At 37.2% G+C, this 15,031-nt stretch overlaps 1 protein-coding gene across 2 annotated transcripts in view; it reads right to left on the bottom strand.

The window, feature by feature from the left end:
• Positions 1–4,225: 4,225 nt before the first annotated feature.
• The window catches only part of ANGPTL5 (angiopoietin like 5), a 16,229-nt gene continuing 5,423 nt past the window's right edge, over positions 4,226–15,031 (bottom strand). The window contains exons 6-9 of one of the 2 annotated variants that reach the window (XR_004751344.1): positions 11,155–11,275; positions 9,907–10,092; positions 8,926–9,318; positions 4,226–4,237 (exon numbers count right to left, since the gene is read on the bottom strand). Coding sequence is in view for 1 of the 2 variants with exons in the window: in XM_035328161.1 (XP_035184052.1) it covers positions 8,999–9,318; positions 9,907–10,092; positions 11,155–11,275 (627 nt within the window). In the remaining variant the exon portion in view is untranslated. Of the gene's footprint in view, positions 4,238–8,009; positions 9,319–9,906; positions 10,093–11,154; positions 11,276–15,031 lie in introns of those variants that run through there. The other variant, XM_035328161.1, reaches the window with a different exon arrangement.

The following is a 15,031-nucleotide window of genomic DNA, read 5'->3' as shown; positions in this document are numbered from 1 at the left end:
TAATTTATAATCCAAGTAGCAAGCCTTCCTTCCTCCTATGAGTCAAGGTTCATACATGGTTTCCTTGTCCCTTGATTCTTATCATCAACTGTTGAGTGCCTGTTTTCAAAAAAAGGTTGCCCTAGAGCTTATAGTCAAGGTAACCTGCTATATACAGGGATCTGTTTTAAATTCTGAACTTGAAAGTGATCTGTACCCCTACTTCATTGCAAAGTATTTCAGACACTGAAGACTGTAAGCCATTATGCAAACAAGGAGCATGTTCTTCCACTGATTATATTTTTTTATAAAATCCAAATGTATCTTCCCAAAAGGGAAAGAATTAGAATACTGTTTTAATGAAAGCACTAATATTTCTCTTTTTTTTTTTCTGTGTTGTCAAAGAAGGGAATAAAACATTGGAACTCTCTCCATAGGAGTTCAAAAGGTGGATCTCTGGTAAGTGGAAAACACTTTTTTACTGTGGTGGTGGCTGAATGCCTCAGGAGATTGCCTGGAGGGGTTCTGGAATCTACATCTTGGGAAGACTCAAAACACAGCAGGACATGGCTGGTCCTGAACAACCTGCTTTATGTGACCCTGCTTGCGCACATGATTTTGAGAGTTCCCTTCCAACTTCAGCAGTTCTGTAATTCTATGATCTCTCTCCATTGATTTGGAAAAAAAAAAAAAAAAAAGTTTTGGAAAAAAAAAAAAAAAAGTGTCCTTGTTATTTCTCAGGACTAGACAGATGAATTTCAGCTGTATCTGGTTCAACACTGTGGACAGTGGATCTTACCTATCTTACCTTAAATTCCTAATCTACACAGATATTCAGAAAATAAACAAATAAATAAATAAATTGCTGCAATTCTAGTACTTACTTGGAGAGCCAAAATTGGATAGGGTGAATATTTTTTGTGCTATAGGCTTATTTTTTTTTTGCCATTGTCCCATTACTCTTCAGTTATCTTTCAACTTTGGAAGTAGGAAAGAAATAAAATTATATGAAGAAGTTGTAAGAAGTTTTAAGTCTGAGGAGAACAATCCTATCCTGTTGCATTCCCAGCAAACTCATTCACTCTACTGTTATGACAGGAAAAGTTGACGTGTTTCTCTATGCATTATAAACTTGTTGCAGAAACTTGACTTTATGAAGGAAAATTTTGTTATTGTTTGCTGTTGGTCTATAGTTCTGTAACCAGGATGATATCACCACTTTAGTAACAAACAATTGCACTGCAGTGAGCTTGGAGAGTTGTCTTCATCAAAGACTTAGTATGTATATATACAGAGACAGATTTTTCTCCAGGAAAGGGAGCAATCAATTCTTAAAAAAAGTAGAGGTCTTGTAGGGGTAATGTAGTAATGCACTCTGGCCCCAGTCTGTGCTCTGTTATATTAATTGTTATTGAATAAACAAATAAATAATCTTCAGAGAGCTTTAGAATCTAGATACATACCCCCAAATGCACACAGACATCTGTCCATTTCACAGTACAGGAAGTAGTGCAAGCATGGAAGTCCAGCATGGATGGGCGTGGAGTTCCTGACTGAGCTCAAACACAAAGATGAAGGACCCAGAAGGTGGAAGCAGCAACTCACACTTTGAGAAGAACAAAGACATTGCCTGAACATGTCCAGTAGAGTTTACAAAGCCAAAGTGCAGCTGAAGCTGAAACTAGCAAGGGAGATGAAGGTCAACAAGAAAAGGTTTTATGAATACACTGACAGCTAAAGAAAAGGCAAGGCGAAGGTTGACCTATTACTCAAGGGGCAGAGGATCTCATGACCAGGGACATGAGAAGGGTTGAGGTACCTGATGCCTTTTGTTGCCTCAGTTTTCACTGAGCCTTGTCCTTTGGCTTCCCTGGTCCCCCAAGCCTACTAGCAGAGTCTGTGGGAGTGAAGCACCCACAGAAGAACAGAGTTAAGGATCACTTAACCCAGTTTAGACATATCCCAGAAGTCAGAGTCAGTCCAGACAGGACAACAGGCAGCAAACACAAGTTGGAACATGGGAAATTCCAACCAGATGTTAGGAAAAAAAAATCACCATGTGGGTGGTAAAATGCTTGAACATATTGCCTGGAGAGTTTGTTTCATATTTGGAATAGAGGAGTCTATGAGCAACCTGGTCTAATTAGATATGGTGTTAGCAGGGACTTGGACTAAGTGAGCTTCATAAATCATCTATGATTCTTCAATGACCTGTACCTCATTTTATAACCCCATATAATGAAAACGTCTGTCTCTGAGTTATTTACGTGCATCATGGCAAAATGCAACTAGAACAGCTAGAACAGATCTATAGTGAATGTTCCCAGAAAATATGCGTTACAGCATCAAACTGTATGGAATGCCATGCATGCACACACATGAATTTTCTAAAGGACATAAGCTTTTTTTCCTGAATTTAAAAAGCCTGAATGGAGTCTAGTTCCTTAAACTGACCCAGCAATGCCATCTGACCACATCTACTGGTACCTATTAAAGGTTTCTGTTAAAGGCAAAGGAAGATAAACATCATCTGCTGGGGCTGATATTTCTGGATGACTTGTACAAAGCAGGATCACTATTTACTCAGAAGATCAAGACAAATCAGGACTGTCTCTGTTTTGCTGGATCATCCACCAACTTTGGCTGGGGAGAATGAGAGCCCATGCTTCTTACATTAGCCGTGGGCTTAATTTGTGCAGTTTTACATAAGTAGGAAAACTAACCAGCTCTACAGAGACCAATCACTGTTTCCATATGACAGTTTCTATATGAAGTTGTGGTTACAGAATTGGGCATTTACATGATGAAGTGTATTTAATATATTACACATATATTAAATATATATATATTCAATACATGTAAGCTCTATTTGCAGCCTTCAGTAACAGAATAGTGGACTTGGACATTCAAAAAAAGCAGCAATGTCAAGGATTATGCTGCCAACATTTGCAGAACATCCAATGCAAGAAATTTCAAGCAAGAGTTCTTGATTCTTGAGATGGTAGTTTAAGTAAATGCCTATTAATTGTGCATTATATTAGTGATCCCTAAATAACTAGAAAAAATTATGTAAATTGTTGAATGCAACCAACTGAAATTTAGAGTCAAGCTATACATTGAAGTTTCCAACTTACAGCTTGGAGTACTGTATGATGCACATAAACACACAATATTTTTTAGTGAAGCATAAATACAGTGTATATAATGTTAGCATATTTTTTTCTGTAAATGTGCTGTGTAACAGAGACCACTAATAAAACCAAAATGTTTATTCATGCTAATGAAACACGGCTGATTATAAAGTTTTAAATTAATACCAGAATTTACAGTTTAAAAAAGAGAGAGAAGAAAAAAAAAAAATAGGTAATCTAAGTAGTTTAGAGGATCTTTTACTGTCCAATTAAGGTCTTTCCAAGTGGAAAGTAAAATGCTTTTGGTTGTACTGTTTTGTTATTTCCAGATGTCTAATACACTAAACCCTGTGCTGCCACGTCAGTAGTATTCAGGCTATGGAAACCATGTTGTCATTTGTTTATATTACTGTAGCATCATAAACTGGGTCAAATCATTTGAGTTCACCAAAAAGAGATTTACAAATTGAAGACATACACTTGGAAAAAGAAAACAAAAGAAATGCTGTTTCATAACATCAGAGATTACTTGTCCTTTAAAGATGATTTTTCATAGTCTGGAGTATCATTCCTGGAATAGATATTAAATGTCATTTAACCAAGCTCTTTTTTATTTGGAGCACTCAATCAGTTTCTTTAAATATGCTACACCATACAGATTCTTTATTATTTAGTTGAAACAAGTCTGTTTGGGTAGTAACTGGCTCATTACTGAGTCCTAAATATATGTTGACAAAAATCTTATGTATGGGGTTGGAAACCATCAGCTGTAAATACTGAACAGAGGCCCCCAGAATCAGTTGAATGTGCTTGTAAATTCTCTGTTCTTAAGTAAAATAATTATTTGTTTTCACGGTTGTTTTATTCTAAGAGAGGAAATTGAATGAATCTTTGAAGACTGTAACCATCTATCACATGGAAAATATTCTGTTGTCACCGCTGCATTTCAGATTTGCACCAGGCAATTTGCCAACTCATTTCTCGCACTCTGCTTTTCTAAGCATACACTGAATTCTAAAAAAAAAAAAAAAAAAAAAAAAAAGGCCATACAAATACCAGTACATTTCAGCACACTCACATGTTGATGGACTATGAGATTCCCATGCTCAAAAACTTTTTATTGAAAACTTATTCAGATCCTCTCACAGATCCTCTCAGCTGCTGGACTCCATGAAAGGAATGAAAATCATTACATGCTATTAATTATTATCTAATTAATTGCTGTAATCATCAGAGAAGCAGTAAGTGTGATCATGACTAGTTGATAATATGGGAAATACAAGAGGAGAAAATCATAACAATCTATTTTCATGTCTGTTCTTTTAATCTGAAATTAATTTTATCAACTGTGCTGGTTTTGGTGGGTATAGAGTTAATTTTCTTCATAGTAGTTTTTATGGTGCTATGTTTTGTATTTGTGGCCAAAACAGTGTTGATAACACACTAATGTTTCAGCTATTGCTGAGCAGTGCTTACAGAGCATTAAGGCCTTTCCTGTTTCTCACTCAGCCCCAACAGGGAGTAGGCTGTGGGTGGGCAAGAGATAGGAGGGTACTGGCCAGAGGGATGTCCCATACCTTATGGCATCGTAAAAGCTGGGGGAGAGAAGGAGACATTCAGAGTTATGGTGTTTGTCTTCCCAGCTGTTCAGTGTGATGAGCTCTGCTTTCCTGGAAATGGCTGAACATCTGCCTGCCGGTGGGAAGCAGTGAATTAATTTCCTGTTTTGCTTTGCTTGAATATGCAGCTTTTGCTTTATCTATTAAACTGTCTCATTTTTAGTATTCTGATTCTCTTCCCCATCCCATTGAGGGGGTGTGAACAAGTGGCTGTGTGGAGCTTAGCTGCCAAGTGGGGTTAACACATAACATCTACAAAGAGAAGAAACTCTAACCTACAGAGAACACACTGTCTGCCTGTAACCTTGCTAGTGAAACAGTATTTAGTGGTATTGAAGTGTATTTATTGAGCTCAATGCAGACTCTACAAACTGTCTTGGAAATGTTTTGTTTTGTTTATTTTGTGCATTTTTACAATATGACATGGATTCAATTTCCAGTATCTGTTTGTGAGAATGATCCTTCAAGCTTCAACTACCTTTTCAGGCCCATCTCCTCTGTGATTTATTATTACCAGTTAATCTAAGCAATGTAGACAAAGGAGAAACTAAACCTGGTAATTAAATACGGTAATATGTGCCAACACAGGTCTACTGGCTTCATTTACTACCTTCATTTTTAAGCAGGGCATCTCACAAATTCAAAAGGAGTTTCAGAGTGTCCACAGATTCTAGCTCTACACTTAGCATTCAGATTCCCTACATAGTCTCTTCCCTTTTGCTCACAGGCTTGGACATGGTTGTCAGCACACAGGTCCTACTTTCAAAGTTTCAGGCTTTCATCAATACCATTAAATGTCTGTCAAATCTAGCCACTGCCATTCTCCACTAGGCTTGTTGTACTGCAGCATGGGGACTCTTTCTGACATAACAGCCCTAACAGAGTAACAACATCCAGGCTTGCAGCCAGAGTTTATACTCTTTAAGCAGTGACATATTGCTCTAATGCTTGTTAATCTTAATGTGGAAGCCGTTTCATTTTAGTATCTGCCTTTATAGGTCTGCTGGGTCCACATTGCTGTTAGAAAGAGATTGTATTCCTTATAAACCTGGAGTGGGAGGGAGCAGTAAAGAAGGTGTACATACTCTCTCACCACCTCAAACTCCAAAGACTACAGGAAGTATATTAGTTACTGCAAGGAGTTATTCAGTCTCTTACATCCTCTCTAATCCTCATCACACTCCCAGCAGGGTTTGACAACAAAATCCCCTGTGCTCAGGGAGTTCAGTTTCTCCGATGAGCATTAGCTACCCTCACTCCCAGGGTCCCTCTTAAGGGCCTGTGATACTTTTCTTCAAGCTACTTCCCACCATTTTTCTGCTACAGGGCCCCATTACTATAAGGATAGTCCTCGGTTTGTCTCCAGCAGAGACTAATCTCCTTCTGCTCTTAGAAAGATTTTACCTCCAATTGTTTAAGACTAGTCAGGCCAAAAGAGAAAGAAAAAACTCTACTCTCCCTTGACTTTGTAACATTACATAAACCCTATCAGAAGTTTCATTTCTTCCTATAACTGCATATAATTCTGGAAAGTTCTAACACATGGTAGTTAAAACCCGAAAGTGGCCCCACACAAAAGATAAGAAGTCAGGCAAAAATACCAGGAGGCCTGGGAGGATGAGCAAGGAGCTCCTGGCCAAGAAGGAAGCATAGAGAGACTGGAATCAAGGATGGGTAAAGTAGGAGGAACACAGAAACATTGTTCAAGTGTCCAGGAATGAAGTTAGGAAAGCTACAGCTTATTGAATTGAATCTGGCCAGGGATGTCAAGGACAACACAAAGGGCTTCCATAACTTCATCAGTGGCAAAAGGAAGACTAGGAAAAATGTGGTCACACTGTTGAATGAGATGGGAGACCTGGTTATACAAGGAGAGACGGCTGTGGTACTGAATGCCTTTGTCTCAGTCTTTATCAGTAAGACTGGCCTTCAGGAATTTCAGGTCCCAAAAATCAGGTGGAAAAGACTGGAGCAAGGAAAATGTACACTCGGTGGACAAGGATCAGGTGAGGAAACACTTGAGCAAACTGTATATTCGTAAGTCCGTGGGCCCTGACGACATGCACCTATGAGGGCTAAGGGAGCTGGCAGATATGATTACGAGACCACTTTAATCTCATCTTTAATCATGATGAAAGGGAGAAGTGCCCAAAGACTGGAAGAAAGCAAATGTCACTCTAATCTTCAAGAAGGCCAAGGAGGACCTGGGGAACTGGCTGGTCAGCTTCACCTTGATTCCTGGGAAGGTGGTGGAGCAGATAATCCTGGGAAACACTTCCAGGCACATGAAAGAGAAGAAAATCATCAGGTGTAGTCATCATGGATTCACCAAGGGGAAGTCGAGCCTAATCAACCTGACAAGCTTCTATAAGGAAATGACCAGCCTTGAGGTTGAGGATAGAATAGTGGATGTAGTTTACTCAGAAATCAGTAAGGCCTTTGACGATATCTCCCGTAAGATTGTCATAGACAAGCCAGATGGGCAGACAGTGAAGTGGATAGAAAACTGGCTGAATGGCAGAAGCCAGAGGGTAACACAAAGCTTGGCTGAAGGCCAGCTACTAGCAATGTTCCCCAGGGGTCAATGCTGGGTCCAGTCCTCTTTAGCATCTTCACTAAGCATCCGGATAATGGAGCAAGTGTACCCAGAGCAAGTCTGCAGATGACACTAAACTTGGGGGAGCAGTAGATACACCAGAGGCCCCTGCTGCCATCCATGGGGATCTGGACAGGCTGGAGAAGTGGGCTGACAGGAACCTCATGTTGTTCAACAAGAAGTACAGAGTCCTGCACCCATGGAGAAACAACCCCAGGCACCAGGACATGCTGGGGCTGGAAACCAGAAGAGCAGAAAAGGACCTGGGGGTCCTAGTGGACACCAAGTTGAACATGAGCCAGCAATATGCCTGTGCAGTAAAGAACCCTGACAATATCTTGGGCTGCATTAGGCAAAATTATCACCAGTAGGTCACCAACAGGTCCAGGGAGGTGATCCTTCCCCTCAACGCAGCACTGGTGTCCTGTGCCCAGCATTAGGTCTCCCAGTACAAGAGGGACATGGAGCTACTGGAAAGAGACATTCTGTTATTTTGAACTGAAGATGGCTTGCACTCACTGTCCTAATGCTTATACAAAGGGTGAGATAGTAAAAATGAAGATTATAGTTTTTAACTAATTTAATTCCACATATTGCTACAGAGCTAACCTGCTGAAACTGAAGAAGAGATGAAAAACACTGTGCTCAGTTTCTACAGAATAGATGCTGAAACACTGCTGTATTGACAATATTCACATTTTTATTGATATTATTATGTTTTTATTGATAGGAATTCCAACACGTCATACTGCTTAATTTAAAATGTATTTACACTACTCCAATCTTTTGTTCATTATTACATTAACATTCACAAAGTAAATACCAATAAGAATGAACAAGACAAGATCGTGCCCATATTTCCAAATATTAAAACTCCAAAGGTTATATGAAATGTTACACATTTTCTTTGAAAACAAGTGTCCATTTTCAGAGAATTTTGAAAGAGACAAATCTTAACGGAAGAGTAAAAACCTGAATATGAAACACATTGACTATGAACCTTAAGTACAAAATAGACCATAGTTCTTGCACATCAGGATCTATATTATTTGTACAAAAATCAGATCCTGAGAGTGCAATGCTCAGCGTCCATACAATACTCTCAGGGCCTGATTTTTATACAGGTAAGGTATTACAAGGTATACAAGTAAGAAACCTTAAACATGCTCTGACATGAGCCAGTGTAATCTTGCCTGATAATAAATATAGAAAGAAGAACTGGTTATGGAAAATCAACCTAAGGTGGGAAAAAAATGTATTTTTCCAAAATATGATTACTGGAATGACAGGTATATGATGCTTTAAAGAAAACTTCCTTCAATTTCTTGGTAATTCAGATATGCAGAGAGCATAGAAGAAACACATTCAAAAGTCAGAATTACTCTTCTTATTAAAATTTTTCCACTAACTCTGAGACTGAATAAGAAGCAGCTAAACAAAACTGACAAACACTAAGCTTCATGTTTTTTTTTCTGAAAATTGTTTTCTTAGGGCTTTCTTTCTCAATTGGGAACACTACAAATGCTGACATTTCATAATAAAAAATGAGTAACTGTATTATGCAAATATCTATTAATGTTTTAAGACTGAACTGCTTTACTGAAAAGTGTTAATGTTGCAGTGATACATTTTCACACATAACTGCAAGAAGAAGGCATTTCTATTTTCATAGGTTAATTGAAATATGGATTGAAGGTTCTCCGAATTTTCATTGAAACTGATTTAATTTTGACAGGTTTGTTGTTCACTGTCCACGTATCCCAGTGAATCCCAGTTGCAAGAAATCTACCTGTGTAACGATGAACACCATTAAGATTTGCAAGGCCACACTGGTTGAACCACCATCCAGTGCTGTCACTGAAGTTACTGCAGCTCTTTACAGGCTGTTGCTTAATAATGCACACTGGCCTACATCCATCATTATCAACATCAAACGTGCTGAAAGGCATTGAATTCTGATTATCTTCTTTTCTGTATCCTCTAAAGGCATCACCTAAGTGCAAGAGATAAAACAGAATAATGATAAAGGAGTTATTTATGGAGAAACACTACATTTTTACTTATTTCATACCTCACAAAGTTTTCCTCTAAAATTACCAGAAAAACAGATTTCCTCAAAAGCAGTTCAAGACAGCACTAATGAGTCAGTAATGTGTTGAAGACACAGGAAAGGAAAAGTATAAAATACTCAGAAGTATGGAAGTGACAGAATATCTTTACCTTTCTGTTGTTCTTAGTGATACACACTAACTCTGAAGGTAAAGGCTTCTGTCTTCAAAGACAGTAAAAAAAGATAAAAGAAACGAGAAGAGCTGTTAACTGACGATTTTCCAGGAATGTGCCCAAAGTTCCAGAGTGAGTCATGAGATGAAACTGAATTGTTTAAACACAGACGTCAGTGATTACTGGTTCTATTATTTTACTAAAAAATAATGTCTCTTACAGATACAGGTAGAATAAGGCACCAACACTGTCAGAGAATAACACTTTGATAATAAGTGAACATTCTTGCATATTAGTAAACGTGAGGCAAAATAAAATTAGAAAAATCTTTAAATACAGCAAAGAAGGAAGTTCTTACCAGCATTTCCTGAATAACGGCCTAAATGGATTTTAAACGAACATGCTTCATCCTCTATCCAAAATCCATCATACGCTGCATAAGCATGCTTGTCATTTTCTGATTCCAAATCCACATAAAGACTGAAACTAGTTTCTTTTTGATTTACTATATGAAAAATCTTCCTCAATCCAAGCCAAAATTCCCCTGAAACAGAAATATAATGTATAGTCTATAAACTTCTAGAAAAAAAAAAAAAAAAAAAAAAAAAAGTGTAGTGTCTGCTAGTTTTCTTATTTTTTTTCCTGAAATAAATGTCTAATAGGAATATATTCCTTTGAAAGACTAATGAAAGTAGAGCGGTCTCCTTACTTCAGTAGGAAAATCCATGAAAGAATTCAGGTGTGCATCATCTTTTTTCTCTGCAACAATATTAGAACTTTGTACACATGATGACTTTCAAATGTTCATTTTCAACATACTTCAGAAGAGTACAAAAACTAGAAGTGCTAAAGGTCCTCTTGTCTAAACAGAACTCAGTAGTGCTCCTAGAGGCAATACTGGGAAATAAATGATAGCATTGTACGAAATGCTCAAACCCTGTTCTCAAGATTTGCCACCCCGTAAATCACACTTTTTTCCATGAAATGTTGCTCCATGTGACCTGAACTTATTGTATAGTCGAAAATGTGTGTGTTTCGTTGCAATCCCAGAAAAACTCATGAAAAAGCAGCTGTTCTTAGGCTAGCTGGGTGAGAGGTGGCACTACAAAAATATTACCACAGTTGTGTTGGTATTAGCTACTGAAGTATTCCCATTCTTCTAACCATTCCTAATGGTGTAATATTACTGATTTTTCTTTCCTTCAGGGAAATATTTTGCAAGCATTATTAAAACGACATAAGGCTTTTTTAAATCTGAAAAAAAAAAAAAAGATGGGGAAAATACAATTTACATATTTCAGGATGAAAATATTGCAACTTATTAAACACTTCTTGTGAACAGAATATGATGGTTAAAGATTCCTGTAGGGTGATGTCATTATTGAGAAAATTAGAGAATAGATTTGATGGAGGGGGAAAAGAAAAAAAAAAAAAAAAAAACAAAACTCTAAGTATAACTAGAAGTATAACTAGAATACTTCTTTAGAAACAAGAACTTTATTCTCCATACTCCTAAAAAAAACACACAACTTAGTAGAAATGTAGCTTACATGAAGACAGCATAAACACTGGGTCCAAAGCATTTAAGAGTATCTAAAATTAATACCAGATAGGTCACCAAATCCATCCAGATATTCAGACCATGTTCTCTGAAATGTAATGATTCCATCAGTTCTTTTCTGAACTACAGTCCATCCACCTCCTTGAAAATCCATGTCACACAAAACCTAACATAGACATAGATATTATTAAGTATTCTTGAAGCAGCTCTGAAGAAAAAAATATCATTTAAATGCAATAAAGGTGGACTATTCTGATTCTTGCTGAATGATGTACCTTCCAAATATTTTAACAAAAAATCTTGAACAAAATTAAGTAATTAGCCTAGAGTATTTTCCTTTATGTTCTTGTTAGTCTGCTGCATTTGGAGACTTCCTCAACCAGTGCAAACTGTTGTGTGCAAATGTCTGTTCACATCAGACGTAAAAAATGCACTTTGATAAGTTTTAATGTATATTAATAACAGCATGAAGTGGAAGCAACATGCAACAGTATGTATTACTCATGCAAAAAAATTACATAGAAGCACGAATACTGAATATACCTTTATTTCAACAAAGCAAAATAGACACTACTTCTTTTGTGTTCTCCCCTACCATCATACCTTCCTCCCAAGAAAGACTGTCTTTGTGATCCCTGGGAGATGCAGAGCCCTTAAAAGGTGAGGGAATGGAAAAAGTGATAGTGATAAGCCAGTATATAATCATTTATTCTGGAACAGTGGAAAACTCTACATAAAAAGGGGCCCCAATCCAGGAAAGTCTCAACGTGAACATTTAACAGCCTGCAACTGAGAAGTCCCACTGAATACTCTGAATCAACTCTCAAACTCCTTGCTTTATGAGACATCACTGAAATTTGTGCCCAAATGGCAATGGTCCAGATGCTCTCTGCTCTACTATGGAGTATCACATTACATGGCACATTTTCTCCTCAGCCCATTTAACTTTAGACACATAATTGAGTTCCCTAAATTGGGCACCTAATTGTCCTTGTCTCTCCTGTAATCCCCCTTCTAGAGAGAAGTGGGCATTCATAATGTGGCTCTGGGAAACCAAGATCTAAATCACCTTCTGCAGGTGGCAGATACCTCCCACAGTCTAGAGAAAGGGCCCTTTAGACTCCTGGCTGCACTCTAGGGATTTCAGTTAAGAGCCCAAATTATGTGCAATGCATCCGGGTCACTTTGGGTATTTTTCAAGTATTTCTCCAGTGCCAGTGCTTCATCACATCTAACAGGAATTAAACATTCTTGACATCCTAATATAGAGGGGTGCATATTGCACATTTAGACAGTGCAACCACCTAAGGAGCAGTCTGAGTTTTATATGTTGCACCCCCATGGTGTGTACCACTCAGATACTTGGCATGAAACCAAAGATCTTTCCCTTGGCAGGAACACATCAACATCATACTCAGACCTTCTGTGACTTAACATCTATGAAAGACAGGCAGGCAACAAAGCTGCAATGTGATCTAATTAATGCAGCTTGGGCAGTCTTGGATCCTCAAGTAAGTCAATGCCACTGGATGCTATGAGAATTCTTATAACCCAAATACTGAATGAATCATAGTAAAGGTCGTGTGCGTGAAAGTACAACTGGAAAATGATTGGCTTTACTCCCTGGAGAATCATGTGTTTATTTCAGTCACCCAAGGGAACTGGAATAAAAATAAATATATATGATTCCAAAATGAGTGTTTAAATACAGATACCTAAAATGTATTAAAAATAATCCTATTGACTCATCCATTGTCTTGAGAAGAGGATTGCATGCTTGGCTACTCCTCTCACTATCAATCAGAAACAGAAAAGGAGCCCAGTTAGTCACAACATCAAACTCTGATCCAATATAAATCAGTGGGAGTGATGATAATTCTCAGAAGGAGCAGATTTGGGTCTACATGAAAGATCATCAGCCGATTACTTAGATATGGCACTTAAACATATCGCAGCTAAGCAAGAATATGAAATAGGTACACAAAAAATGGTCATTGCTGTATTTCTTAATTACATATATGCTGGAAATGATGTGACAGCTTTCTTTCTTAGAGCCTTGTAATATTTAATCCACTTTACAGCTTTTTTTACGTCCCATATCATGCAAGGTATCCAGGGCATGACTGTGCCAGGTACAATTTAAACTAAATGAGCAAGAAGTTGCTTCTACTGAATATTTTCCCTTTCCACCTTTAGTGTGCATAAGAAATATATTACAAACAACTGACCCACCCTGGAAGTATTTTTGATTTAAATTTACTCATCAGGAAAGGAATCAGAAAGTGAGAATGATTCAATTTTCCAGAAGAGAAACTGTTTTCATTGCCTCATGTTTGGATGCTCAGACAAAAGGCCATTTGAGACTAATTTTTTGAGATGACAAGAACCTGCAGCTCACACCAAAACTGCATACTATTAGGGCTCTCTGAATTCAGTTTTAAATTAGCTCAAGTTAAACATTTAAAATCTATGCTCACTTTTGAAAACGTCATTTCAAACATGAAGTCATGAGATCAAGAGAAATTTTAAAAATATTTTTCTTCATTTATCTATATATGCAAATTATTCTAGAGAAATTTGGTTTTATTTTCAGATACATTTAAGAGGCAGCTAATTTTCCATTGCTGAAAAGGTCTTCATTTAAACAAATTGTTTCATACTGTCTTTGTTCTCTGTTTTTCATTTTCTTAATATGGTTTTCTACCTGTTTCTATTTTTTGTATTTTGCTAGTCTTCAAATCTTCCAAAATGCATGTCTATCAGCCTTTTAAATGCATTACAATTTATTGTTTATATTTTAATGTATTGATTTTTTTGTTCATCCAGCATTTCTCTTGTACTCTTCTTATGCTTCAACACATGCAAAAAATGCATTAAACAGTTTTCTTTAAAATAACATTCTGTAGGGAACACACATCCTTTAGATGTTTTTCTCTGAGAACTTTTTGGCACTATTTTTTCATTTCTGTGTAACATCTACCAGACAAGAAATGAGACACTCATTTCGTGAGTGCAGAGATTTTTTCTCATTATTTATTGTTACCTTGTGGTTTTAATCAAATTATTATGATTTTTCCTTTTATTTCTTGTTCTCCTTAAGGAACCTTTCCACCCATATAACTGATTCTTGGTTCTTTAGACACTGGCAGTAACTTCAAATGTGGAAAAATGTTAAATATACTTTTGAAGTGAAAGGAGCTTTACCATTTCACATGTATCTGCCAAAAGCTATGACCAGACCACTTTTCTCACATAGGGAGAAAAGTCATACCATCTCTCAGTAAAAGTAATTTGGGTGAGGTATCAATATTTCCTCCACAGGATACCCCTCAATCCAGAAAAAAAGCAAATGCATTTTGTGCTATGGTTCAGCAGAGGTGAGGCAGAGAGCATTGTCTGCATACTTATAAGCATGATTGTTTTGTGAACAGTTCTACCTGTCTTTGCCTTTATTCTACCTGGAATGAACTTGCTGATGAGCTACAGATCTTCTCCTTGAGCTCACTGCATTGTATACAGAGAGCAACAGGGTTTTCTATCAGGCGTCTACAGAACCAAATCCATTATGTCTTTTGAGATCCCAGGATACTTCTGAAGCTTTTTCATAACAATGCTGAGCTCTTTTTCATAGCATTTTGTAGGTTTCCAACTGGCTAGAGATAAAGGGATTCATCCTTCCTTTGTTATATATCAAGGAGGACTTTAAAGCTTGATATTAAATGTTGCTATTTATTAGCTGGCTAAAACTCCACATATTTTTTTTCTCCAAAAAGTAATGACCCCAGCATGTACTGCAAAATTGAAAGTTTGTAAGTGCCATATCTGCCTTCCCACTATGCATAAGGAATCCCTAAGTAGAACAACCCAAAATAGAAATAAACTGAACAAAAAAAAAAAAAAAAAAAAAAAAAAAAAAAAAAAA

This window comes from Oxyura jamaicensis, chromosome 1 (assembly GCF_011077185.1).
Source record: "Oxyura jamaicensis isolate SHBP4307 breed ruddy duck chromosome 1, BPBGC_Ojam_1.0, whole genome shotgun sequence".
Lineage (NCBI taxonomy): Eukaryota > Metazoa > Chordata > Aves > Anseriformes > Anatidae > Oxyura > Oxyura jamaicensis.
The sequence above is the reverse complement of the archived record's forward strand: the minus strand, read 5'-3'. Positions and strand labels throughout refer to the sequence as shown.